The sequence below is a fragment of the Haliotis rubra genome, unplaced genomic scaffold, assembly GCF_003918875.1.
Source record: "Haliotis rubra isolate DU_JTF1 unplaced genomic scaffold, ASM391887v1 Scf24, whole genome shotgun sequence".
Taxonomy (NCBI): Eukaryota; Metazoa; Mollusca; class Gastropoda; order Lepetellida; family Haliotidae; genus Haliotis; species Haliotis rubra.
Genome location: NW_025766447.1, coordinates 1,888,965 through 1,916,347, shown reverse-complemented (window position 1 = coordinate 1,916,347; position 27,383 = coordinate 1,888,965). Strand labels below are relative to the sequence as shown.

At 44.6% G+C, this 27,383-nt stretch overlaps 1 protein-coding gene across 1 annotated transcript in view; it reads left to right on the top strand.

Annotated features, from left to right (window-relative positions):
* Positions 1–27,383, top strand: part of LOC124278666 (histone-lysine N-methyltransferase 2C-like) — an 88,383-nt gene that overhangs the window by 26,052 nt on the left and 34,948 nt on the right. Inside the window, 29 exon segments of the mRNA XM_046714438.1 lie at positions 46–150; positions 500–681; positions 1,108–1,272; positions 1,535–1,647; positions 1,819–1,908; positions 2,308–2,523; positions 2,804–2,941; positions 3,403–3,556; positions 3,887–4,158; positions 4,794–4,889; positions 5,150–5,287; positions 5,421–5,525; positions 6,005–6,329; positions 7,034–7,233; positions 7,650–7,723; positions 8,199–8,249; positions 9,128–9,302; positions 14,587–14,673; positions 14,794–15,750; positions 15,957–16,088; positions 16,689–16,822; positions 18,152–18,229; positions 19,906–20,095; positions 20,530–20,673; positions 20,785–20,981; positions 21,413–21,812; positions 22,610–24,351; positions 27,066–27,168; positions 27,289–27,331. Of these exon segments, the coding sequence (XP_046570394.1) occupies positions 46–150; positions 500–681; positions 1,108–1,272; positions 1,535–1,647; positions 1,819–1,908; positions 2,308–2,523; positions 2,804–2,941; positions 3,403–3,556; positions 3,887–4,158; positions 4,794–4,889; positions 5,150–5,287; positions 5,421–5,525; positions 6,005–6,329; positions 7,034–7,233; positions 7,650–7,723; positions 8,199–8,249; positions 9,128–9,302; positions 14,587–14,673; positions 14,794–15,750; positions 15,957–16,088; positions 16,689–16,822; positions 18,152–18,229; positions 19,906–20,095; positions 20,530–20,673; positions 20,785–20,981; positions 21,413–21,812; positions 22,610–24,351; positions 27,066–27,168; positions 27,289–27,331 (6,806 nt within the window).

The following is a 27,383-nucleotide window of genomic DNA, read 5'->3' as shown; positions in this document are numbered from 1 at the left end:
GCTGTTATATTTATATTGGTTGTCATTTATACATTCTTTCTTCAGGATATATGTAAAAGCTGTGGCTCCTTTGGGAAAGGTGACGAAGGAAGACTTATTGTATGTACACAGTGTGGACAGTGCTATCATCCTTATTGTGCTAATGTAAAGGTAAGCAAAGAAAATACATGGCTTGTTGTCTCTTCAGATGGCAATTACGTCAACCACTGGTTCATGTGTCTTAGACTATGTGTTTACAGGTCACTACGATAACTGTTACTTGAAAAAGTTTTCAAAACACCTGATTTTTACATATGACTAAAGTTAATCTGTCATGATGGTATAGCAACATACAGCCTGCCAAATATGATTGTTTAACTTATTTGGAGTAATGCAGCTTGAATATTGCTGACAACAGTGTAAATACAAAGGAGATGGGGAGGTGATTGTGTCTATTGTACCTATTGTGTTGCTAGGTAATGAGTATGTATCGGTCACTAGCATTGTCCTGTTGCTGTAGGTGACCAAAGTAGTGCTGCAGAAAGGCTGGCGCTGCCTTGATTGTACAGTGTGTGAGGGGTGTGGCAGCCCCAAGGATGAGGGGAGGCTACTCCTGTGTGATGAATGTGATATCAGCTACCACACCTATTGTCTGGACCCTCCACTAGAAACTGTACCCAAGGGAACGTGGAAGTGTAAATGGTAAGGACACTCTTACAGTTGGTAGCATACTTGTCATTTGTTCTCATAAGTCCATAACAAATTGGTCCCAACAATAAAATGTGTAAGTTACTTTGTTTTGAGAGCAAGTTTAATGATTCTGAACACTCAAAAGCATTGATCTAGATACAAAAACTACCTCTAGTGAATGAACTTATTTTATTTCCAGCTTTCAAGCACAAAATAGAAAACATGATTCTTGAGTGTTTCACACCTTTTCTGAGAACCAGATATGTTTTTCTTTTAAACTTTTCATTCTGTTAATATTTTCTCCTGGAGTGCAAGGTTAACAATTAGAATGCATATCTGTGTTGGTGACAATGAACACGGTCTTTTAAATATCAGTTTAACTTGCAACAAGATTTTGAAACTGTATGACTGTGTATCTATTCTTTACTCTCAATGAAGGTGTGTGCGGTGTGTCAACTGTGGAATAACCTCACCTGGATTTGCATGCAGTTGGCAGAACAATTATACTCAATGTGGCCCATGTGCCAGTATGCTGGTATGTCCGGCTTGCAAGATTCGCTACCGAGAAGAGGAGCTGATCATACAGTGTGTTCAGTGTGACAGGTCTGTGCTCATGTCTGACTCACAATACTTCCACAACTTACTGCAACATATTTCTAGCTGTGTATATGTCATTCTCATAAATAGCAATACAATGTTTGTATCTCTTTTCTCACTATATGTTAACTTATAACATTGATGATATTTCTAGGATTGTTGGCACCATTACCATGCTTATGTCTTTTACTACAACGTTCAGAGCCTCCTCACATCAAGCTGTTACCTTGTTACCTGTACGTGTGTCACATGTGTTGTTGTGTTGCAGGTGGCTCCATGCATCATGTGATGGACTTAAGTGTGAGGAGGATGCAGAGAGGGCTGCTGATTATGGTTATCATTGTCTCTTCTGTCGGCCAAAGACAGACCATCCTGGACCATGTGAGTCTCCCTTTAATTACCTTCGGTCATTGCCGTTATTGTCAACATTACTTGGAAACAGCCCTTCCCAGTTACATGTACTTACTGATCACCTGTTGTGTAATGACTCACTATTGTCACACTGATTTACTATTGACAGAAGTTGAGGTGTTTATCTTTCTCTTCTTCCAGTACCTCCTCCTCCACCCCCACCACCACCTCCAGAAGAGAAGGAAGTGAAACCACCAACACCACCACCTCCACCATTACCCAAAGAACCAGGTATGACATCAAATTGCCATGCATGTTTTGTTTTTTAATAAACACAAAGTTCAAAATTCATGGGGTAGAAAGCACACTGTGCACACTGTAAAGGAGACACTGCAGAAATAACTCAAGTAGATTTCAAGCTTTAGAACTTGTGTCTTGTCAAGCCTTTGGGATTCCAGAATGGTTACCAACTTTTAATGGTGGTCCAACACCTTATCTGCTGATTGTATACGAGTGCAACAGTACAGTATCAGTTACTGCTCACAGTTTCTGCATCACCCAGACTTGATAATTCCAGGCCGCTGTCCACGTACTTAGGCTATTGCTCAAAGTGATGTGACAAAACAGTCCCCCGTTCACAGAGACTCTCGAATGATTGCCTCATGAACACAGTGCTGTGTATGCTTCCAGAAGTCCCCAAGCAGTTCCTGATGGATGGGGTGTACCTCTCTGCTACCGGCATCCAGCAGATCCAGAGCCTCACTGTGGCCATGCCCAAGAAAGCACGGAAGCCACGGATGGGGAAGAAAACAGATAAACCACTAGACCCGCACAGCAAACACCCCAACATTGCCATCTTGCTGGGGTCTATGTCATCAGTAGAAGGGGAGGAGAATCCAGAAAAAGGTGATTATTGCTGTAGTTGTGTGAAAAATGTATGTTACCGACCTGAAACATCCTTCTCTGTTGTCAAGTATCTGTCCAGTATATTGTGGACATATTTGACAATGATCTTGTATCTCCAAATGTGTTGTGATATTTGATATCTTGAAAGTTCTTAAAGTTTGATTCTGATTGTTTTGCTGGAATCTGTTCATGTCACATAGTAATTTCTGTATTCATAGCCCAAAGGATGGTGTTGCTGTTACAGAGTAGTCACTTTACTAACATGACAACATCTTCTTAGATACTGAAGAGCAGCTGAAGACACCAGAACCAATGGAAGGCCTAGAACCACCCTTGTCTGTGGCGCCCCCTAGTGGGGAGGGAGCAGAGACGGAAGAGCAAGGCAAGAAGCGTCGGCAGAGGAAACAAACAGGGCTAGGTAATGGCTTCATTGTGTACTACCAGTCTTACAGGGTGTCAGGTTATGGTGCATTTGCTGTCAAAGCATATTTAATGCGAGTCATAAACTCTGCTTTCTTTGTAAACCCATAGTTTATGGATATCAATTAGAGTTTCACAAAGTTTTGTCTCAGTATCAATCATGGAGGAAACTGTAATGTCAGTTATGAGCTTAGTGCTCCTTTAGGAACTGTCCGCATGACACTCATGAGTAAGATGATGGCAAAGTATTCTTTTGTGTAAAGACTGATGGGAATGCTTGTGGCTGAGTGAGCAAATATTGTGCCAGGTTCCAGATTAATAACACAGGCATATAGTGCTTGGACATGGAGGGTCATATGTTTTCTTGTGACCTTGGCCCTCTGAAAAATGAGATGTATGGTTATATTGAAATACTGGGTAAAATGGCACAAGGCATTAATAATTTGCTCCTTTCCACAGGTGTTGGAGGATTTATTGCACGACAGCGTACACGGACTTGGAAGAGACAGACATCAGCATCAGACATCACACCAGAAGAAGGAACCAGTACACAGAAGGAAGGTATGGATCTGGTTATTTGTACCAAAGTGATTGGTATTTTGGCTGAACAACAGTACCATGTTAGGTCCACCTAATTTAAAGTTTGTGAGGTGTTACTTTCGAAACTGTCACAAAGTCCACAAATAACAGACCCTTCACTCCCCCAAAACCAAGTTAAGCTACATCCCTTACAGATATATAACTGGGTTATTTAGATACAGAATTTTATTGCAGCTTCAGATGTTGGTAATAACCACTGGGCCGCAAGTTACATAATAGTTGTGACAACTTACTGGAAAGGTTTTTTCCTTTAATATAATTCTTGTGTTATCTAGGGGCAGAGACACCTGCGGTAGGCCCAGATGGAACACCAGTGGCCCCCCAGGAGAGAGTGAAGCGTGAGACGTAGACCTCGGGCCAAAAGTCAGCTGGAAGAGAACTTCCCTGCATATCTACAGGAAGCTTTCTTCGGAAAGTCACTGCTCGACACAGCCAAGGAGTCCAAAGAAACTCTCCAGGCAGAATCTGATGCCGAGAAGGAGAAGTCTGGTCCTGCTTCACCCACAGCTGACTTGAAGGATGGAAATGATTTCAGCAAGGCTTTGAAGGATGAACTGGGCAGCGAGGCTCTTGTGTCTGGAGCAGACGACCACAGTGAAGATATCCCCAACTTGTGTAAGTATGCTGTCTTCATTTGTATTGTAGGGTTACAATGCAGAACAGGTCCCATTCTGGAGGTAAGAGTGACATTGTACCACAAGCAATGTGGATCAATGTTCCTGCCTTCAGCTACCAGTTTGTGTCTTTATTTGTTGTTTTATGTTGCACACAGGTTTATGACTGAAGTCTGGAAATAATCTAGTTTGGCCCAGACAATCCAGTGATTATTGTGCAGTTGGATACCTTGGCATGCATTAAGTCAATGAACCTCACAACCTGATCCTGTACGTTATCTTTTAACCCAAATTTAAGTTTAACCCAAATGTTCACAGGGCCATCAGCTGCCAGGTTGTCTAGTCCATGTATTTGGTCTCAATGTAACTGTCATTATGACATCCCCTCACATTCTCTATCTTGTGTGGGTGGTGGGGTAGCCTAGTGGTTAAAGCGTCTGCATGTCACGCCAAAGACCTGGGTTCGATTCCTCACATGGGCACAATGTGTGGAGCCCATTGCTGGTGTCCCCTGCCGTAATATTGCTTGAATATTGCTGGAAGGGGCGTAATACTAAACTCACACTCACTCTGCATCTTGTGACTGACGAAGAATCCATCAAACATCACATTGTATGGTTGTCCTGATTGTTTTAGTCGCAGATGATGGGGACCTGAAGGACATTCTACCTCATGACCTCAGTGATCTGCCCCATGACGAGGAGATATTCAACATGCTGGGCCCAGAAGATGGTAGGTACTCCAACATGGACTCTGACAAACAGAAAAAAATGGATTCAACTTCTTGCTTCGGTCAACATAAAATCAAGTGAAAATTGGAAAAACACATTGAAGTACATATTATAATCCCCAACATATGAATCAGGTTGAACAACCTCAAGTATGTGAGGTTTATCTTCAGCATGTTCAACATGCATTTCTTCTCTCTGTTTTCACATGTTACTAAGCACGGCTTGTGATCATTATGCATTAATTTCAACTTTTTGTGTCAGGTTTACCAATTGAAACTGAGTCTATGGACTCTACAAGTGAAAAAGCTGAAGGATCTCGAAAAGAATTGCCTGAAAACTTTGACAACATGTTGAACACTGATGACAAAAATCTAGATGTCGACAGCATGTTCTCTGATGGTGAGTTATTTTAAGCCTTTACAGTTTATGTAACTAACGGCAGATTGATTCCTGAGAGTCTCGTCTATAAGATGCTGCTTAAAATTTTGTTATTTGCTTGTTATGTTATACAATGACTTTGTGAATATTTCAGATGTGGTGCCTAGTCTGGCACATATAGACACAAAAATAATGGAGGACATTTTCAAGGGTGTGTTACAGGGTTCTGAAACATCATCAGATCAACCTTCAACATCAAGTAAGTATTCCCTATAGTGTGGGACCCATTTGCTTATCTGACCTGGCCAGATTATGTCTGAATTGATCAAGGTCACAAGATGGCAGTATAGTAATACAGGATTCAGGCTTCTTCAAAACACATGTTGGGTTCCATCCCAGTGCCTTAAGTGTCTCTTGGAACAACAGTAGTTTCATCCTGTATCCATGAATGCTACTCAAAAAGCACGTGATTCATAGTTATCAAACGTCTTTATCATTTTTTTGAAAAGTATGTATTAGGACTGGAATGTTGCTGGAAGGATTTTTTTTGTTCCTTTGCCAAGAACTTACAAATAGGTGTCTATCCTTGTTCCTTTTGATAAACAATTTATGAAAATTGAAACCTGAACAGTGCAGTACAGCAGACTTGAAATTGTCATCTGTGTCAGTGCATCTTGGCTTTGTTCCTGAGGAGATATTTACCTGCAATGGGATTTTTATCAATCTCTGTTATTTCAGCTGATGGTCAGTTTCCCCTGCCATTGCCACCACCATCCATTCCAGGGCATCCTCTTCAACACCTGCCCCAGACAAGGCTGGGGATGGGCCCACCTCGGGCACAGGCTCATATACCCCTCCCGGGCCCCAGTCATCTGATGACGGGCCCCACCCAGATGCCCACCCCACTACAGGTGCCGGAACAAGGCTTGGTCCTACCACCCATGCACTCTCCGTCAATGCAGCCATCTGCAATGCTGTCACCTACCATGCATTCCCCCTCAGACCAGCAACAGGTGATGCCTCCAGCTGGAAACATGCCCCCGTTTGGAATGTATGGGCCAGGGTAAGAACTTTTCAGGGTCTTCCATATGCAGTTTTCAGTGTAGGGTTGTTCATGGTTAGTATGTTTTAGAACAGCTTTATTTCACCTTCAAAACGAAGGAATTGTGATATATCCACAATACACCAAATACCAGTTGTTAATCATGAGTGTGTTCTTTTTGCAACATTACTGTAAATCTTTTGTATCCTAGGGATTTTAAACATCAGTGGCCCATGCTGAGGTTAGGTGTTACAGGATTAGAATGATCAATGTTCCAGCAGCAAGAAGTGATTTAGTAGTCTGGCAATTGAGATCATCTGTTTACTATCTTAGTCCCTTGGCATGAGTATGGGTAGGTCATTTGTCCAATCAAATTAGATTTGCTATTGGGCTTTGTCAAAGTTTTAAGCATCTGTGACCTGCATATCAAGCTAACATGCCATGATATAAATGGAATGCTGTTCAAAACAGTGTTAACCTCAGTTCACTCACTCATTCATGGCCCAGGAGGCCTAGGTCACTCACACCTGTGGGGATTCCAGGTAAGAACAGGTGACCAGTACCTCATGCTAGAACTGACTATGATGGGAACTGGGTTTTTGTTTGAGTTTTGTCATCATCCAGACTGGATTATTTACAGGCCACTGGGACACTGGAATATAGATGGGAAACAAGAAATGATTGCAAGAGGTTTCAGTAATTGAGAGATGTTGTTGTTGTCACAGCCCTCAGCAGATGAGTCCAAGCTTCTCGGCAGGCCCCAACCCAGCATGGTCACTCAACACAGAGGAAGATCAGCCAGAAACAAGCAGCCGCAGGAACATACTGAAGTGGGAGAACGACGAGGCTCTAGGTCTGAATGCCACCATCTCGGCAGTGCTTTACGTTAACACCAACCATCCAAACCTCAAAACAGATTACCCTGGTGAGTTCAAGGCCTAGATATGAAAAGTTCTTGTCTGAATTGTTCAGGTAGAATTGAAACTGCTAGTTATCTCTAAAGGAGAAAAGTAGCTTGGGCGTACAACTCAAATGAACTTAACAAATGATCATTTCGTATTGTTGTATTTAATCTGTCTTGGCTTTCTAGATTAAATATGGTAATGTGAAAGAATTTGGTTTCTTTAACTTCTCTTGATTAGTGCAATTAACAATCGAATGATCAGAGTTGAAGATTTTAGAAAGTCTGGGGAGGCAGATGCCATCTCATAAGAATTTGTTGTGTCAGCACTTTAGTTAAGTTTAAAATATATATATTTCTCTGATTTGAAAAAAGATATTTGTTTCCCATGTGATTTTGTGAATGTGAAGAAAGTTTCAGTGACATTGCCATGTTTGCAGACTGGGCGGAAAGGTCAAAGCAGATCGCCAAGCTATGGAAGAAACTCACACCAGAGGAGAAGGCCCCCTTCTTGGTAAGACATCACTCTTAGATATCTAGCTTGACTTACGGCTGAAAGTCGTGGATAATGTGGCTGAAAGTAAATGACTATATTGCTGAAAGTAGATGTTAAAATGGCTAAAAGCAGTTAATTGTTATGTCTGAAAGTAGTTGATATTAGGGCTGAAAATAGTGGATGTGTAAGTGTAGATGCTTTTATTGACAGATACACAGATGCTGTGATGGCTTGAAAGTACTGGATGGTATTTTGACCGAAATGGAAATGTGGGAATTTCAGACTAGAACCACTTATTCCAGTGATAATTGTAAACTATTTGGTTATTTTGTCCTAGAGGAAGGACATTCAGCTATTTAATGACAGACTGTCCTTGTTATCTCAATGTTAGTTGTGTTCGGAAGAGCTTTGTGAAGATGACATGAGATATGAGACTCATTTGTTAATACATCATTGCTCATTCTGACATGAAAGTTATCTTATTTCTTGATAGGCAAAAGCTCGGAAGAACAGGACAAGCAGTCGAGTCCAGAAAGCCCAGAAGGTTTGTACACTTTATTATCCCCTGCCATGTGGTGGGAGGGGGATGTAGGTTTGAGCTCTGTCCGCCCTTCCGTCTATCCATCTGTCTGAGATGGTGGGGACAGATTTTCTCAAACGTTATAGATAGGGAAACCAAATTTGGTATGTTTTCAGGACATGAATGCCTTGATGGAGTTCAAAAACTGAAACCATGTTACAAATTTGTTACAGAGTCATGGCCCTTGTCATGCATTTCTTAGCTAGGTGCATGGTGTCGTCAAATTGGTGCCATGTATGTGACACACTTCCACGCAGCGGCACTGGTAACATACACAAGACTGCACGTATATTCACAATCTATTTTCTTGCAATGGTTTTATTTGTGGTAATAGATGCTTCTCTGTATGCTTTATCTTATAGGCACTGTGATCTTCCCTTTGCTGACATAACAGTACTCCTCCCACTAGTCATCAGCAGCTTATGTGTCGCTATTGTAGGAAGAATAGTTGTCAAAATAGGAACAGAACACTGGCAGGGGATATTGATGACCATGTCTTTATCTTATTCATGGTTTCTTTCATAGTGCTTCCTTAGCGTACAACTGCTCTTAATAAAACTTAGTGTTTCTATATTAGTAGGAATATAATTTTTTACCTGAAACTTTGACAGAAGAAAGACATAATCATTCTTGGTAAGATCTGGAATGAAAATGATTTTCTTCTGGCCACAACATTATGGTAACATAGTTAGAACTTAGCACTAGCCACTAGCCCTATGCTTATAACAGTTTCTGCAGGCTTCCTGAAATTTCCCTGCTGTTCTACATCGGTAAGAAAAGGTTTGGGGTTCAGTTCTAACACAGCGGGAATCTCTGATACTAACATCTGTTGTTTAATGCAGCAAGTTACCCTTGAGCTTAATCGTCGGCAGCAGGAGGCACGTGAACGCCGTGATTGTTTGTCCATGCCGCCACCCCCAGCCCCTCCCCCACTCCCCTCTCCAGGGGCCCAGGGACCAGGGATGCAGGACCCGTTCATGATGCCCCCGCAGCAGCTCTCGCCACAGGGAATGGAAGGTGAGTGTCCATAACCCACAGGGTATCAGTCACTTATCTAGGCATGCTCAGAGCCCGCAGCAGCTGAAGGAGCTGAAAATACCCAGATTAGTACTTAAATAACGTTCATTTCATATCTTCCTTGGGGTACATATATGCATTTTCTGTGGCTGAAAATGTCATGTGACAGTTGTAACAATGTTTTAATATAAGATTGTACAATAAATAAGAAAGCCATATTTATTTACTACACGGCCCCCCTACCACGTGGAGTTACCTCCCTTACCACTCATGCGTGGCCAACCAGGTAAAAACCCTAGCCCAAATCATCATTCCTTCTGCTGTCACGCTACATCTAACACGTACAGGCTTAGAAATACTGAGAGACAATGTTTGAGACTTCGAATACTGTATGTATATTGTCCGTATTCGTTCTTGGGAACGTTTTATTGACTTTGCAGTTGTACTTATTTTATGTGACTTATAGTTGTAATTTACGCTTTTCCCCCGGCCTTACGGGAGGTGTGCCAGCAAATAGCACTGGTTTTCCCTCAGGCTGTGATCCCATTGTAGCAACAGGGCTCGGCTGAGTTCTGCCTTCCAGGGGAAGCTTTCGCCTCTGCTCCGCGTGCTCCCATCATTGGTGCAGGATGTGGTCGACCCCTTACTCATTGGATCTCGGCTCCGCTTCGATCTGCCTGAGCTTGTTAAGAGATACCAATTAGGGGATGAATCTCTTTTCCACGTATCGGTGGTTACGAGTGTGTGTTTACTTCAGTGACCCTCAGGGGAGGCTCACTTTCCTCGCTTGCTGCTCCGGCGGCTAAACAGGGTCGGCTGGTTCCCCCTTTTCCCCAGTTGGGGACCCCCTGCATGTGGCTTACAGGAGCTACAAGGAGGTAGCTTAGGGTGGTGGTTCATGGGGCGTATCTGTCCTCTTTACAGAGATCCGCCCTGGAACCGGACGCACGCACTGGCGACGTTTCGTCGCATGGGGGATGGGGGGCTCCTCTGTCGGGTCCGTCCCTTCGAGTTCTACATATGCAAGGGACCACCAACGCGCTTCTCCCCAATGTGCCGGTGGATGGCTGTCTCTCCATCTTCTGGCAGGGTGGGAGAAGGCTACAAACAACCCTTGGGTGCTGTCCACCATTACTATCGGCCACTTACCAAGGCATAAGGCGCATTCCTGTGCCGTCCTGTCCCGGTCAAGGTGTGAAATCTGTGAGACGAGGTTCAAGCTTTACTGACCAAGTCCGCAATAGAGCGTGTTCCACTGGGAGAGGAACTGTCGGGTCTGTACTCCACGTACTTTCTCGTCCCGAGGAAAGACGGCGGCTTCAGTCCCATTCTTAACCTCAAGGGGTTAAATCGCATGATAGAGGTTCCATCCTTCAAGATGGAGACACTTCGCTCGGTGATCTCATCTGTTCAGCCCGGCGATTGGCTCACGTCAATCGACCTAAAGGATGCGTATCTTCGTGTGCCCATACATCCCTCGTTCGAGCGTTACCTTCGGTTCTCATTCGACGGGATTTGTTACCAGTTTCGGGTGCTCCCCTTCTGCATATCCACTGCCCCCAGGTTGTTCACCAAGCTCATGTAAGTGCCGGCCACGTTAGCTCGGTCGCAAGGAAGGCATTGTCATCCTTACCTGGACGACTGGTTGCTTGAGCACTAACTCAACCTGCGGGTCTAGACTCTACTCACGTTGTGTTAGATATTCTAGTCCGCCTGGGGTGGATCGTCAACCTTGGGGAGTGGTTCAACACTCATCAAGGTCTGGTTTCCCTTTCGCCCGATCGTATCACCAGAGTACGGGAGATGGTGTCTTCTCCCCGGCACGGACATGGCTCCGGTTGCTGGCACACATGGCGGCGACCGTCCCTATACAGCAGGCTTTGGCATGTCTGTGGGCTCACTCGAGAATCTGGAGCAGTGATTCACAGTTCCCGAGTGGTTATTCCCTCACCTTCAGTGGTGGACCGATGTCGGGAATCTCTCCAAGGGTCTCCCCTTGAGCCTCCCCGACGCCGGCCCTGTCTGTTCAAACGGATCCATCCCTCACGGGCTGGGAGGTGTTCTGGGCCGTCTGTTGGTGTTCGGACGCTGGTCACATCAACATGTTAGAACTGAGAGCTGCCAGGTTGGTATTCAGGCGCTTTCCGGATCACGTTCGGGGCCAGGTTGTTCGCTTGCAAATGGACAACTGCACGGCCATGACGTACATTCTGAAGCAAGGCGGCACGGGTCTCCAGCACTCCTTCAGGAGGCATGGGAGTTCCTACTGTGGTACGACCAATACGACTGCGAGGTAATTCCGTTATATCTCCCGGGGCTGGAGAATGTGCGAGCAGATGTACTCTCTTGCCGGATCCTGGCCCTGCACGAGTGGATGCTTGATCAGCTGATATTCGGAGTTATCTCCCAGTTGTATGGGTCGTTCCAGGTGGATCTGTTTGTGTCTGGCGGGACGAATCATACACCAGTGTTCTGCTCTCTCGAATACCAGACCAGAAGGTGTAGGCCTCCGACGCCTTCCTTCTGGATTGGACGGACATGGTACTGTGGGCGTTCCCACCTCTAGCGCTGAACCCCAGGGTCCTCTCCCAGCTATCCACCCAGCCAGCACCGCTACTTTTGCTACTGGCACCTCTATGGCCGTCGCAGAGCTGGTTTCCGGTAATTCTCAGGTTTCTGGCTCAGCCTCCTGTTCTATTACCTTTACGGCCGGACATTCTCGCTCAGAACAAAGTGCCGCACCCGGATCCACGGATCCAATGGGTGGCATGGCCTCTGTCATGTCTAGCCTCGAAGCACGCGGAATTCCTATGGCAGTTGCAGACACAATTCTGGCTTCGAGGCGGGATTCAACAAACTTTCAATATGAGAATAGGTTGTCCCGCTATGTGTGCTGGTGTTCAGATAGGGGGATTGCAGATCCCTTTTCTGCGTATTTAGTCCGAGTTCTGGAGTTCCTTCAGTCTCGTTTGGAAGAAGGTTTGGCAGCCTTGACCATTCGTGGCTACTCCACTGCTATTTCCACTTTTCACGCCCCTGTCGATGGTGCTCTTATGCAGGCTTCATAGCTGGCGTGGATCGGGTTTGGCTTGCTCTTAGGCGAACCAGCTCACCTTGGGATTTGTCAATAGTGCTTGATTGGCTGTCCGGTCCTGATATCTCACATCTATCGGCTATTTCCCTTCAGGTGTTAACATGGAAAACAGCCTATCTTTTGGCGGTGACATCCGGTAGAAGGGTCGGTGATATTCACTAGGGGTGTCACGATACACCAATCTCACGATACGATACGTATCACGATTTTAAGGTCACGATACGATACGTATCGCGATACATAATTTTCGCGCCTTTTCATAGCATTACCTTGCGGCAACGGTACGCTGGCTTCGCTGATTGGTCCATCAAAATAGTCTAGCCAATCACAAAAGCTGTTAGTTTCCAACCTATTTTTTAAGTAAAGCTAGCTACATCTATTTATCAGAGCGGTCTCGTATAATTTTACTATCAAGACTTTGAAGGAGATGGATATAGCATAAAAATTTGAATCGATAAAGTTTTAAAATAGGAATCGATACACGTAAGCATGTATCGCGTATCGTATCGTCAGTAAAAATGTATCGATGCATCGATACATTCGCGTATCGCGACACCCCTAATATTCACGTGATGTCATCTGATCCGGCACTGACGGTTTTTCACCCTGATCGTGTCAGTTCTGCCTCCCGGATAGTCACCATCCGAAGATCGATCATGCTTTCTATGTGACAGCTCCTATTGATCTTCCTTCTCTTACCCAGCCTTCTACATCAGGGACCACTCCTGTGCGTGCTCACCCATTGGAATGTCTGTAAGACCCTTTAGGGTCTATCTCAAATGAGCGTAGGGTATCTGTACAGGTACCCAGCTGTTCTGCTGTTACGGTGGCGGGAAGGCTGGGGTTCCTGCCAGTAAACAAACTATCTCTCGCTGGCTTGTTTCTGTCAGTTGTCCAGCTTATCAGGCTAAGGGTAAGCTTCCGCCCGAGGGGTTGAAGGCTCACTCGGTTAGGGCAGTGGCTACTTCGAAAACTTCTGCAGCCACACTGCCCATTGAAGAGATTTGCTCCGCTGCTATTTGGAGCCGGCCGAGCACTTTTATCCGACATTACCAGCTCGATACACACTCTAGAGATCGGTTTGGTTCATCTGTTCTCTCCAGTGGACAGTGTCCTGTCACCCTGACCGAGTGAGTTTCGGATCATTGGTTTGGTTTTGCGTTCGATTGCTCTGATCGACTATTCACTGAAGGCTCGATTTTACTCATTACAATTTATCTCCTGTTGGAGTTGACCGTATTGTTATATGTATGCCCTTTCGGTGCTCTACTCTAATTTTTCACTATGTGGGCAGGGCGTTTTTTATCACTACTTGTGATCTGGTGCATTTCACTGTGTACATTTCCTCCATTTTGGGTCACCTCCTATCATGCCTCTCTTCGAGCTGCTGGTCACGTGACCAGGTGAGTGTTTTTAGCGTAAGTAACATGCTTCGTTTACGATATCGCTAATTTTATTGTACTTAACAGAATTCCGACCTCCCTAGCCTTCTGCCTTTGGGAGTCTGTGTTTATGCATATAGGTACCCCAAGGAAGATCTCTATGAAAAATAATTAGCTAAACCTGTAGAGGTTTCCAATTCTTTGAAGAGAATCTTCCTTAGGGTAGGGCCGCCCACCTACCCGCAATTCTGTTCACTGACGGTTTGTCAGCAGAAGGAATGATGATTTGGGCTAGGGTGCTTACATGTTTGGCCACACATGCATGGTAAGGGACGTAACTCCACGTGGTGGGGGGGCCTAAGTAAATAAAAAGGCTTTTTTATTCATTTGTACAATCTTTTATTAAAACATTGTTACAACTGTCACTTGACATTTTCAGTCGCAGAAAATGCATATATGTACCCCAAGGAAGATTCTCTTCAAAAATTGGAAACCTCAACAGGTTTAGCTAAGTTTCAGTATACTGTATAATTAATTAATAAGATATATTTGTAGAGTTGACTTCTATTTGATTATTGTTAATTATCATTTATTGTTCAGCTGAAGATGGGAGTCATGGTCAGTTATTAGTGAGCCTTGTTCACGTTTTTGGATTGTTTTTTACTTTTTGTACAGAATATAAAGAAACCCCACAAATACTCAATAAACGTCAGATAACTATAAGCTGTAATAGATATGCAAACTTGGTTATTCTGAATATTAAGTAAGCAAGTTTCCAAGCATATATCAAGATGAATACCTGTTCCAGTGCGAAGACCTGGCATGGAGGGTGTGCTACCTGGGATGATGTCTCCACGCCACCCAGGTATGCAGAGTCCAGGTAGACCCATGGAAGGTGAGATCATTCATTGTATTAGTTTTCCATTGGTAAGGGTTATTATGTGACGCGAGCAATCTGAATGTTTGAATTATTGATACCAGGATTACTAAGGTTGCATATTTGTACTGCTAACAGGACAACAGTTGACGCCAGGTCACAGCCCCCTGCAGAGCCCTCTGCAGAGCCCTCTGGGGACAGGACCAATGCCAAGACCTCCATGGGGAGGAGATGAGTCCTTCCAAAAGTCCCCAGTTGGCCCCGGAATGGAGGGTTTCCCTCCACGTACAATCGAACAAATGGGCCCACGGCCTGGTGTTGAGAGCTTACCCCCAGGTGCTGGTCCTCCCCGACCCCCAGAGGCGGCTGTCAGACCACCACAGCCTAATCCGGACCCTTACGCGTTTCAACCATCCACACCTCTTGCTGGGGATCAGTTCCCTGAGGGGCAGAGACCTTTATCTCATCCTCCCCGAACAGTACCAGTTTCTCAGCCATATGATCCTTATCACCAGCCACCTGGTACTCCAAGACAAACCCTTGAAGAAGATCCTTATGCTAAGATGCCGGGAACACCAGGCATTCCTCAGTCAAGACCGTATGATCCATACAGTAGACAGCCAATGACACCACACCCTGCAACTTCTGTCGCAGATTCATTCAAAGCACCTACCCAACGACCACCAGGGCCAGGAGAACCATATCCTCAGTCTCCGGGAACACCAAGATCTGCAGTCATGGATCCGTACCTCCAGCGGCCACGCCTTCCTCTACCACAGTCTCCAGGTGGACATGCAGGTGGTCCCCGCCCAGGAGACCCCATGATGAGGATGCGACAACCAGCTCCGGATCCCTATGCCTTTTCCCCTGGCACACCTAGGGCTCCCTCAGGGCAAGACGAACCATTCTTCCATCCTCGTCCTGGGCCAGGTGGTATGACTCACGGACTACGACAACAAATGATGCAGCAGCTGTCACCACGGATGAGACATCCGTCTCCCGAACAGTTCCAGCAGCAGCAGCAACCTGCACCACAGCCTCCAACCTCTCAACCTACCGATCCCTACAGTCAACAGCCGATGACCCCGCATCCAGGTTAGACATACATCAGTAACTGAAAATCATGAAAATAAGGCTTTTGATTTGGATAATATTTTAGTTAATGAGATTCAGCCTTTTGTGTGACACATGTTTGTTAAAAGTAATTTACAGCTGTCTCTTGAAGTCTTCCTTACAGTATTATGTTTAACATGGAATGAGGTGACTGAACCAGTACGGAGATGTAATTGTATTTTTTGTAGGTCTACCACATTCTCCCCAGTCTCCTCACTCCACTCCTGGGGCACTCCGACACCCAGACCAGCAGTTCCCCACCCGGCCACCCCTCTTGTCTCGTTCACAGAGTCTCCCAGACCCCTACAGTCAGCCTCCAGGTAAACAGTCCCCCACAAACACACTCATCCCTAGGGACACAGTTGACCAAGTTAGTAAGATGCTTCAATTCTTGTGCAGAGTTGTATCCCCTGTGCACACCATAAACCTATGGTCCCGGTTTATATATTGGTTTGCCCCTATTATGTTTATATATTTGGCAGCACCATGCCTGTTATGGTGGATTTTTCCCAGAGGTAGCTGTCTGCATAACTGGGAGATTTTATTATATGTATAGCTGACATACGGTGATAAAACTTCAATACTTTATAAGCAGGGTTCACCCATTGAACCCAACTGATTCAGTCACTACAACTTTCATTTGGGTACTTCCTAAAAGACAATGCCGGTAAATAGTTGAATGGATTATTATTCCCAGGTAGGTTGGGATTGCTGGTTAAAAGAAGTCTCCTGCAACCTTGGCTTCACATGCCTGCTGTAGGACAAGCTAGATGGATTGGTTGTCAAGTTTGGTTGTGTCCTTGCACCCACCAACCTGAGTTGGTGCTTATATCAATCACTCGTTTATCTGGTCCAGATGTTATTTGTTAAAAGATATTACTGACTTTGGCATCTAACAGACTTGATGTTGATGTTCCCAGGCACACCGCAAGCAGGGGATGTGGGAATGGCGAGGACGCTGTCGCAGCTGAGTCCCGGGAGTGGCATGGGTATCAGGGCTCCGAGACCTCCCTTCATGCAACAGGAGAAGCCAATGCATCCTGAGAGCGCCATGGTAGGCTGGATGTTGTGTGCTGTGCTGTTTTCATACATGCATACTCTCTGTGGGGATAACTTCCCTGGAAATAATTTCACATTGGCTTTTCCCAGTTAAATGTGTTGTGTGTGTTTGTCTAACAAGTTAACAACAGTAATATCCATGTTTTCTATAATTTCATTATTAATGATACTTGCTGCTACACCAACTCTACTGACTCTAACGTGAAGTTCCAGAGTAGTTATTCCCACAAGAGTATGACAATTTAACTATGCTTCCTTCTGCATGAGTAGATCTACATCTTGGGTGAAGGGCACTAAGTCTAGTAGCATTTTTATTTATGCATCTGCACTTTGATTTATATTGTCCTAGATTAAAATCGTAAACAGCTTTTGCCAAGACTGGCTTCATGTGTTAATAAGTTCATCATATAATGCTATGCTGTCTACAGTCAATAGCGTTGTAATGGTTAGTGTTAATGCACGTCATATAAGCTCATAGTGTATATATTGATGTTTTTATTAAAACTTCTGTTAACATGACTCAAATACCAGAAATAACATTTGTCCTCAAATTGAGTTCAGACTTGGAATGCAACAGTTGGGGTCTGTGCTTGAGATAGATCATCTTAGGACTAACTGTAGAGCTGCAACATTGTAGCAACTGTCTTTGTTTGCAACCACATCAAAGTAAGTTGACAAATATTCGAAAATTTATTGTTCAGTCAGTTCTGCTCAACATAAAACTTAAGGATAGTGAATATTTTGTTGTTGTTGAAGAATAGTTGGTTGTTTGGAGTAGGCTGTAGTAGGATTCAGCAGGCTTTCAGCAGTTCTTGTTTAGTTTGAGGCTTTGTCAGTGGGAGAATCAAGAGCTGTAATACTTGGTAAAAGAAGAGTAAAGATTCACTGTTCTAAGCAGTTACTGTGTTTTAAAGGATAATTTGTCTTGGCAATTATTAGGGTTTCCATTGTGCCCCTGTCCCAAATCACTTTAAGGTACATCAGTCAGTGTCTCATTGAATAGGCTGATGTCCCAAAAGCTTCAGACGTTTTTCAGAACGATTTTCTTTTCAACTAATGTCAGTGTTAGGAATAGGTGACCTCTAGGTCAAACTTATCATACCCATTTGGTCATCATGTATATATTGGGGTGTAGGTTTTTGAAAGTTGAACTGAGACATTGGAGCAATTTTCCATGATTTTTTTGACTGAGAAAGCTATATTGATTTCAGTATTTACTATACAAGGAAATGTTTTAGTGAGCTAGTTTGATGTGGTTGCAATGTGAGGATAAGTTGTGCACAGGTAGTATCAACTCTGACTGTCCTATGTTGTACGTCTCTAGCTTCAACAACTATACAGCCGACGGCACACTCACTTAGCTGCAGGATCTTGGGCTAGTTCTATCTCACACACTCTCTTGGTAAGTGGCACTGTCCTTGCCCAGCTGTCAGTTGGTTGTGCATGCAGTGTTGCTGTTGATGTTGTCCCTGTTGATCCTCACATCCTCAGAAGCATAATGGACTCAGATTACTGGCAATGCTGACGCTTCTGAACCACTACTTCTATAGAAGACACAGTCATTGACTTATTGACATTATTCGTAATTTGTAAATGTTGTCTGAACTTAAATGTTTTACAATGCATAAAGAAATTGAGATCCAAAGCATAAATTTCATTGTCATGTTTATCCAATTGTTCCAAATATTCAATAAATTCAATTGTTCATATGGTACCAGTATATCTATCTTGTAAGAAATATAATTGTGTAGTATAGTATTTAGGGCCCTTTGTGACAAAGCATTGTTGACCATACAGCCATGTTGATTCCTGTGCTTTAACAAAGACTTACAGTAGTCCTGGGGTGGCACTGTGGAACATGGCACTGGTGTTGCGTTGCCAGACTCTCAAGCCACCATTATGCTTCTGTTACTGCTTCCATGTTGCGTTCACTAGTCTACTTCAGTCATTTACAGCTGATTGTGCATTTTGTTTAAGTACCTTGCCTTTTGAAGGCAAACAGTAGAGCTGGGTAGATTGTGCTTGCTCCTGGGTTGGTGAGTTTTTACTCTGTTGGTGAGTTTGTGCCAATTACAGATTATTTCTGTCAATGCTCTGGATCATGGCAGAGCGTCAGTGCAACAAGTAATTGAAATGTTCACCACATCTATTTATGTGTACTCAACAATGAAAGAAATGATTGGATGATGTCTGTTCCAGTGTGCGTCACAAGCCTTCCACCTACCCTGTATTGTAATGTTTCCCCAGTTGTAAGTCTTACATTAATGGGCCTCCACCCTTGTGTACCATCACTGTACCCATACCATCCCCCCAGTGTAACGTCAGCCTCACCAGATATATATTCCCATCCACACCTATTGTGTATCTGAATCGACTCCTACAGTTTGCTTTAAGTCTGAACTTAGTAGATCAGGAATCCTTGGCACTATCCCATGCCTAATGTACAAGCTGACAAATATGGGGACTGGATGGTCAAGATGGCTGAGAAGTATCAATAGTATGGGTGACAGCCAAGAAAACTCCTCTTAACCAAGACCTGTCTGATCATGACAGAACTTATATGTGTTGGCTCTCTTGTTGGTTTTCAGAAAGAATTATCTTGTTGCCTGAAGGGGCACAGGTGGTCATTTGCTACACAGTGTTGCATCCCTTTTGCGGGCCAGAAACCTGTGATTGTTGCCTCGAATACCCCTTCACCCCCATATGTGTTTCTATGTTTGTCAGACCATACCTGTGCTCGTAGGTTTCAACTAAGTGGTAAATGCCGTGACCTTATCATTTCGGGCTTTACTGCCACTGACACACTGTGATATAACTGGAATACTGTTGAAAGTGTTGTTAGGCAAAACTCACTCCCACTTCTTGCCTGAAAGGCAAGTGATTCGGCCAATGCACAAAGACATCTCTAGCATCCCATTGCCTTTGATAATTGCTGCTATTGAACATTGGTTTCTATGGTCAAGAGCAGTTTGAGTACAGTTGTAGTTGTAGACTGAGTTTTTGCCCTGTCATCCACAAATGTTTGAAATGACTCACTGCATGCGTTCAGTGTGTTAGACATACAACCTGTGTTGCTAGGGCCCTGGAGGGGAGGTCCTGGAGGGAGGGGAACGCGGCAACCAGCACCAGCAACTGCGGGAGATCCTGGCACAGCAGATCATGAGGTCGCAGAAAATTAGGAAGCAGCAGGAAGAATCAGAGAAGGCAAAAGGCCCCCAGTGGCCACCTCAAGATGGCGTCCCTCAGAGCCTTCCTGGCACGCCACCGGGTACGCACGCTGTTGTAGGACCATGTTGTGCCATAGTTACATCTGTAGCTTACATGCAGGGTTAAAGAGTACATCAGTTGTATCCTTAACATTGTCTTGTAGAAAAGAGTTATCTACCCTGGTATTTTGTATAGCTTCATGATGTGTTGTTAGTTTGTGCCCCATCTTGGGTATTTTTTTAATGATATGGATGGTTACTGCAATGAAAAAATATTCTGAAAAGTTCTGTCAGTATTTTTATTTTATGGTCATTGTTAAAGTTAAAACATTATAACAGAAACATCCATAAATATGCATTAGTGAGTTGAAGAGAGAAAACATGTTGTTCAGAATGGGTTTATGATTGTGTAGTCCTGCAAATGCCTCACAAACAAACTGGATGTCATCTCCATATAGTTCAGCTTCTAATTACTGTAATATTTTGTATTTCACAGGTATGCCACCAAGGTATATGGAAGGTGGTCCACGGCCACCCCCAGGGTTCTCTGAACAAGTCCCAGGGGTGGCTCACCCTGAACGCTGGGCTGCTCTACGACACAGGATGGTGAGACCACCTAACCCTGGTCAGTTCGGGTCAGGTACGTCTTCCTAAGATGGTTGATCCTATGATGTTATGAATAGAATCCATGTATTATGAGGTATTGTGCACAGGGCCATACACCTACAACAATCAGTTGTTTACATTGCAGAAGGAGAAGGGTTTGGTCCGAGAGGTCAGTTTGAGGTCAGACCTGGATTCCCTGGTGCCATGAGGCAGCCCCGTCCCCCAGGACCTGGGATGCCACCCCGTCAAGCATTCCCTCCAGGGACAGGGCCTAACCAGGGACCCCGTATTGGATCGCCAGGCCACGGCCCTTTCCCTCCAGGATCTATGGCTGGACAACCAGTAAGTCGTAGTAGTCCTGTTGTTCTCTAAGCAGTGCTGCAAATCATCCATCGGAGGTAGCTTTCAAGAAAAGGTCCCTTGTATGCAATGGAAATGAGGATTCAGTTTGCACTCCCCAGATTATGATAGTAAAATGCCACCGTTGTTTTGCCATCTCATAATTTTCTGTTAAACCATGTTCCTTAAGCCAGTTTTACTACAGTTTGAAGAGAACGGTATATCTGAGGGCCTCATTCCACTTAACAACCATAGCACCAAGATGGTATCAGTCAAGATGGTTTACTTTGTGTGAACACAACTTGTACTTGTAGTGGCATGACACAGCTACATTGTTGCTGAATGTGGCATCAAAACGCTCTAAAAATGTGTGTTAATTAATGAAGTGTTTTAATGTATAAACCCTTTATCACCACCCTTCTTCCCCGTCCCAGTTCATGCAGGCTATTCAAGATCACCTGGCATCTCAGGCCAGCCAGTCTCCAGGCCATCCGATGATGTCGCCTATAGCTGTCAGCACTGCCACAACCCAAGGAGCTGGCTTCACACCTCCAACCTCCGAGGGCCTTCCTTCTATGGCTTTGCAGCACCCGCCAGCAGTCGGGGGAGATAGTGTCCCCCCTACAGCAGTCCCCCCTCAGTTCCAGGGACCAGATCAGAAGCTGACACCCCCAGGTGCCAGGCAGATGCTCCCACCCTTTGCCAGGCAAGCATCACAACCCACACCAGCACAGTCAGAAGAGGACTTGTTTCAGCAGGAAACACCTCTCACTTCAACCCGAGATCCCATGATCTCTGAGAACAACTTGAAGACACAACGCCGGGGGAGGGTTTAGATGAAGCGGGGCTCACCACTCAGAGCGAGCAGCTGCACTTGTCTGACATTGATCTGAAGGTGGCAAAGCAGCCCATGTCTTCTGAAGATGAGAAACATGAAGATGACGACTTGCTGAGTGAGTACTGTTGCTGACTTCTTAGGCTAATTGGCATGCAGTAAAATCTGCTGGTACTTGCTGAGTGAGTACTGTTGCTGACTTCTTAGGCTAATTGACATGCAGTAAAATCTGCTGGTACTTGCTGAGTGAGTACTGTTGCTGACTTCTTAGGCTAATTAACATGCAGTAAAATCTGCTGGTACTTGCTGAGTGAGTACTGTTGCTGACTTCTTAGGCTAATTGACATGCAGTAAAATCTGCTGGTACTCTGAAGTTACTTCACTTTACTGATGTATCTGCATAAAGGGGTGTAAGTTCATGAGGATTTCTTCAGATATTGCATTAGAATTCTATTGACCAGTTAGTATTGGGTATTTTATGGGCTGAAGCATTGGCTACTTTGGGAGAAATCGTATATGCAACAGCTTCCTATTTCTGGCTTTGTGAGACGAAATGCATACAATATTCTTAATTCTTGCAAATGAAATAAAAAATCTTGTCAGATGTTTCATCACAAATGACACATTTTCAGTGATCAAAGTTTCTTATCACTTATTCATTCACCTCTAGAGGAGTGAGTGTCAGAATGTAAAGAATTTAAGTACTCTGTTTTGCAGTAATTTCATGCAAGGACTAAGATACATTAGGCAGCCAGGGTGGCCACAAATTTATTCATTCTAAAAAATCTTCTTTCAGGTGCAGATGGAACATTTGACATTCTGAAGTTTGCAGATCCAGAACTTGGATCTGATGATGACAAATTCCTTGATGAGCAGCTGGATCTTATTGAGGGTACCAGCAAACCTGAGGAAACCAAAACTGATCAGCCACCGAAGCATGAGGTTGCATCCACATCAGTGAGACCAGAACAAGAGAGACCTGAGGAGAAGCCAGTAGTACCTGCAGCCACGGCAGACGAAGCAGGGAAGGAAACAGACGATGATAAATCACAGGACCAGAAAGCTAATCCTGCCAAAGATTTCCAAGCCAAATTCCTTGAGTTCAGCCAGAAAAGGCAAGAACAGTATGCATTAGATGCAGCTAGACTTGCTAAAGATGGGAAAAAGGACGAGAAAGACAAGAAAGCTGGTGGGGCAAAGGAAACAAAGCAGGGTGTCAGTCATATAGCAGCACTGCTGCAAGGCACAGAACCTATAGGATCCAGACTTGAAAGAAGTGAAATAGAGAAGAGGTTGCAGGCTGGGGTCAGAGCCTCCGAGGCTGGAAAGCCTCAGACAGATCCTCTGGGTCTGGGTCTGGGACAGAGACCGGGATTGGGTCCCGGTATTTCCCCTCTTCACCATGGCCCTAGTCCTCACCAGGGCCCACTGACGCCGGTCCACATGTCTCCATCGGGCAGTGTCGGGTTGCCAGGGACACCAGGTCTTCCTTCACCAAAGTTCATTCCCTCTCCAAGAAGTGGGCAGCCATCCCCCAGAACTCCCAACATGCACAGCCCTTTCAGCCAGATGCCTGTACATTCCCCTCACAGCCAGCCTGTCACTCCGGGGGCATCTCAGCTCTCACCATTCTCCACCTCAGTTCAGTCTCCGTTCAGTCCTCCAGTTTCAGCCCAGTCTCCCTTTGGCTCTGGACTGGTGTCAGCTCCACTGTCTCCATACTCACAAGGAGCACAGCCCAGACCAGTGCTCAGTCACAGTCAGACCAGTTTCGGTCCCAATACTCCACAAGGAATGCTCAACCCATCATCTCAATCTGGTCACCCTCAAGCCCAGTCCTTTCCAATGCATCATTCACCAAGAGCCACCATCACTCCAACCAACCAATACACACAAGGGACATACGGGCAGCAGCTGAACCATGTACCCCCCAGAGGAAGCACTTTGACGCCAACCCCCAGCAGTATTTTGTATGGACAGCCAATCACTTCACAACATGGGATACGAAACCAAGGACCAAGACTTCCGTTTCCACAAGTGAGTCAGTCAAGCGGAGAGGAGGGACAAGATAGACCTGTCCTGCAGGGACAGGAGGGTGTACCCCCATCCGTAGTAATGAGCCAGGCTGGTATGCCAGGACAACCCCCAGTTCAATTGCCCAACAGCTACACGGAGAAGCAGCAGCAGAGATCGCCAAGCTTCTACACCAGGGTAACATGGTCTCTGTTTCAATGGCTGGGCCAGGCCCACACGGGAATAGGAGGGATGAGGCCGGAAAGACCTGGGATGCCACAGACATCTCATCCCAACTTACAGCAGCAACTAGCACATGGTCATCCTGGAATGGGACCGAGGGGCTTGCCACCTGGCTATGTGGGCCAAGGACAACCACGGTTACAACACCCAGGCATGAGGCTGTTAGGACCCAGGGTGCCAGGATATCCCGGACCAGGGGGACCAGGAATGGTTCGACCAGCTCAGATGCCTCCACCTCAACCTAAGGAACAGTCGACTCTATTGGATGAACTGCTGGAACAGGTGAGAATCATAGTGTATAATTCCTGGAAATCCACCTTACTCAATTTAATCCCAAGTATCGATTGTAGGGTGGAATTATCTATACAATCATCTTGAATGAAACAGTCTTGAGTTGATCAAGGATCAAGCAGTTACTTGTGTGTTAAGTAGTGGATTGTCCATGGATGAGGTACAACCAAGGAAGATTAGGTTCACATGATATGGTGTCATGTACAGTCAGACTGCGGTAATCCGAACGCTTCTGTTTTTCATCAAAAACGTTCGGATAGTGAAACATATGGACTACTGAAATGAACCATTATGTACGCCACTACAGTAGGGTTACTTCCTTTTGACATACTGAGACAAGAACATAAGAATGTATACATGTTTTGATGGGGCCAGTAGCGTTCGCACAAGTGAGACCTATTAATTGATTAAAATCACAAACTAACGACATGTTCAACTCAGAAGTGTCACCCCACTTATCAATTACCATTGAAGTTGACTGATGAAGATCAGCGCTAATCAATGTTGCTCACGAGGTAAGGGGATTATCCGAACCTTTTTGATGTACCGCCGGATTAATAAAGCAAAACCAAGTGTAATTAGCTAATCCGTTACCGCTAATTAATGTCCGGAGCCGGAGAGTGAAGCACCAGATTAATGAATCAACAGTTAATGAGTTTACATAGTAAACAAGATTGGTTACAGCTAGATACCGTTCGGATAACGCGTGAATCGGATTATCGGAGTCCGGACTAACGCGGCCTGACTGTACTCATGCTCAGTTGCATGGCACAGACTACAGTAAGGTTGCTTGATGTGAGAGTTGCCAACTCTGTGATTATGTAAATGTAATGCTGCTGTGAAGGTCATGTCACTGATGGAGATAAGCGGAAGCCTGTACTCGCCTTGTTTATGTTTAAGGTGCTCTAGTGATGTTACATACATGTGATGTTGATGTGAAGGGTGATGTTCCAGAAGGTGATGTCACTGATGGAGATAAGCGGAAGCCTGTACTCGCCTTGTTTATGTTTAAGGTGCTCTAGTGATGTTACATACATGTGATGTTGATGTGAAGGTGATGTCACTGATGGAGATAAGCGGAAGCCTGTACTCGCCTTGTTTATGTTTAAGGTGCTCTAGTGATGTTACATACATGTGATGTTGATGTGAAGGTGATGTCACTGATGGAGATAAGCGGAAGCCTGTACTCGCCTTGTTTATGTTTAAGGTGCTCTAGTGATGTTACATACATGTGATGTTGATGTGAAGGTGATGTCACTGATGGAGATAAGCGGAAGCCTGTACTGCATACTTGTTTATGTTTAAGGTGCTCTAGTGATGTTACATACATGTGATGTTGATGTGAAGGTGATGTCACTGATGGAGATAAGCGGAAGCCTGTACTCGCCTTGTTTATGTTTAAGGTGCTCTAGTGATGTTACATACATGATGATGTTGATGTGAAGGTGATGTCACTGATGGAGATAATGCGGGAAGCCTGTACTTTCGCCTTGTTTATGTTTAAGGTGCTCTAGTGATGTTACATACATGTGATGTTGATGTGAAGGTGATGTCACTGATGGAGATGCGGAGCCCGTACTTCGCCTTGTTTATGTTTAAGGTGCTCTAGTGATGTTACACCATGTGATGTTGATGTGAAGGTGATGTCACCGATGGAGATAAGCAGAAGTCTGTAACTTGCTTGTTTATGTTTAAGGTGCTCTAGTGATGTTACATACATGTGATGTTGATGTGAAGGTGATGTCACTGATGGAGATAAGCTTGAAGCCTGTACTACGCCTTGTTTATGTTTAAGGTGCTAAGTGATGTTACATTACATGTGATGTTGATGTGAAGGTGATGTCACTGATGAGATAAGCCGGAAGATGTACCGCCTTGTTTATGTTTAAGGTGCTCTGAAAGTGATGTTTACATACATGTGATGTTGATGTGAAGGTGATGTCACCGATGGAGATAAGCGAAGCCTGTAATCGCCTTGTTTATGTTTAAGGTGCTCTAGTGATGTTACATACATGTGATGTTGATGTGAAGGTGATGTCACTGATGGAGATAAGCCGGAAAGCCTGTACTACGCCTTGTTTATGTTTAAGGTGCTCTAGTGATGTTACATACATGTGATGTTGATGAAGGTGATGTCACTGATGGAGATGTCGGAAGCCTGTACTCGCCTTGTTTATGTTTAAGGTGCTCTAGTGATGTTACATACATGTGATGTTGATGTGAAGGTGATGTCACTGATGGAGATAAGCGGAAGCCTGTACTCGCCTTGTTTATGTTTAAGGTGCTCTAGTGATGTTACATACATGTGATGTTGATGTGAAGGTGATGTCACTGATGGAGATAAGCGGAAGCCTGTACTCGCCTTGTTTATGTTTAAGGTGCTCTAGTGATGTTACATACATGTGATGTTGATGTGAAGGTGATGTCACTGATGGAGATAAGCGGAAGCCTGTACTCGCCTTGTTTATGTTTAAAGGTGCTCTAGTGATGTTACATACATGTAATGTTGCTGTGAAGGTCATGTCACTGATGGAGATAAGCGGAAGCCTGTACTCGCCTTGTTTATGTTTAAGGTGCTCTAGTGATGTTACATACATGTGATGTTGATGTAAGGGAGATGTTCCAGAAGTCTTAATGTTGTCATATGACTGACATTGATGTAACTCTGATGTTACTGTAACGCGCTGATGTTGCTGTGGTTGCAGGAGAAGCAGGAACAGAAGCGTCAGGCGGAACAGCAAGCCCTAATCCATCGGCGTGAAATCGGAGGAAAACCAGAAGCCATGATGCCACCGGGCCTGAGACCAGGTTGATACTTATTTTACAAGTTGCATTTGTATCTCCAAGACTTCATTGTCTAATAACGAAACTGCAGTTGTTTTAGTTTTACATTGTATTCATTACTTATGCTCCTTTCTATTTCCATAGTTCTGGGACAGCACATGATAGGACCTCGCCTGGAAGCACAAAGGTATGTTGTGGTGATATTATCACGTGAGTCATGAGATATAACCACTGTTGTG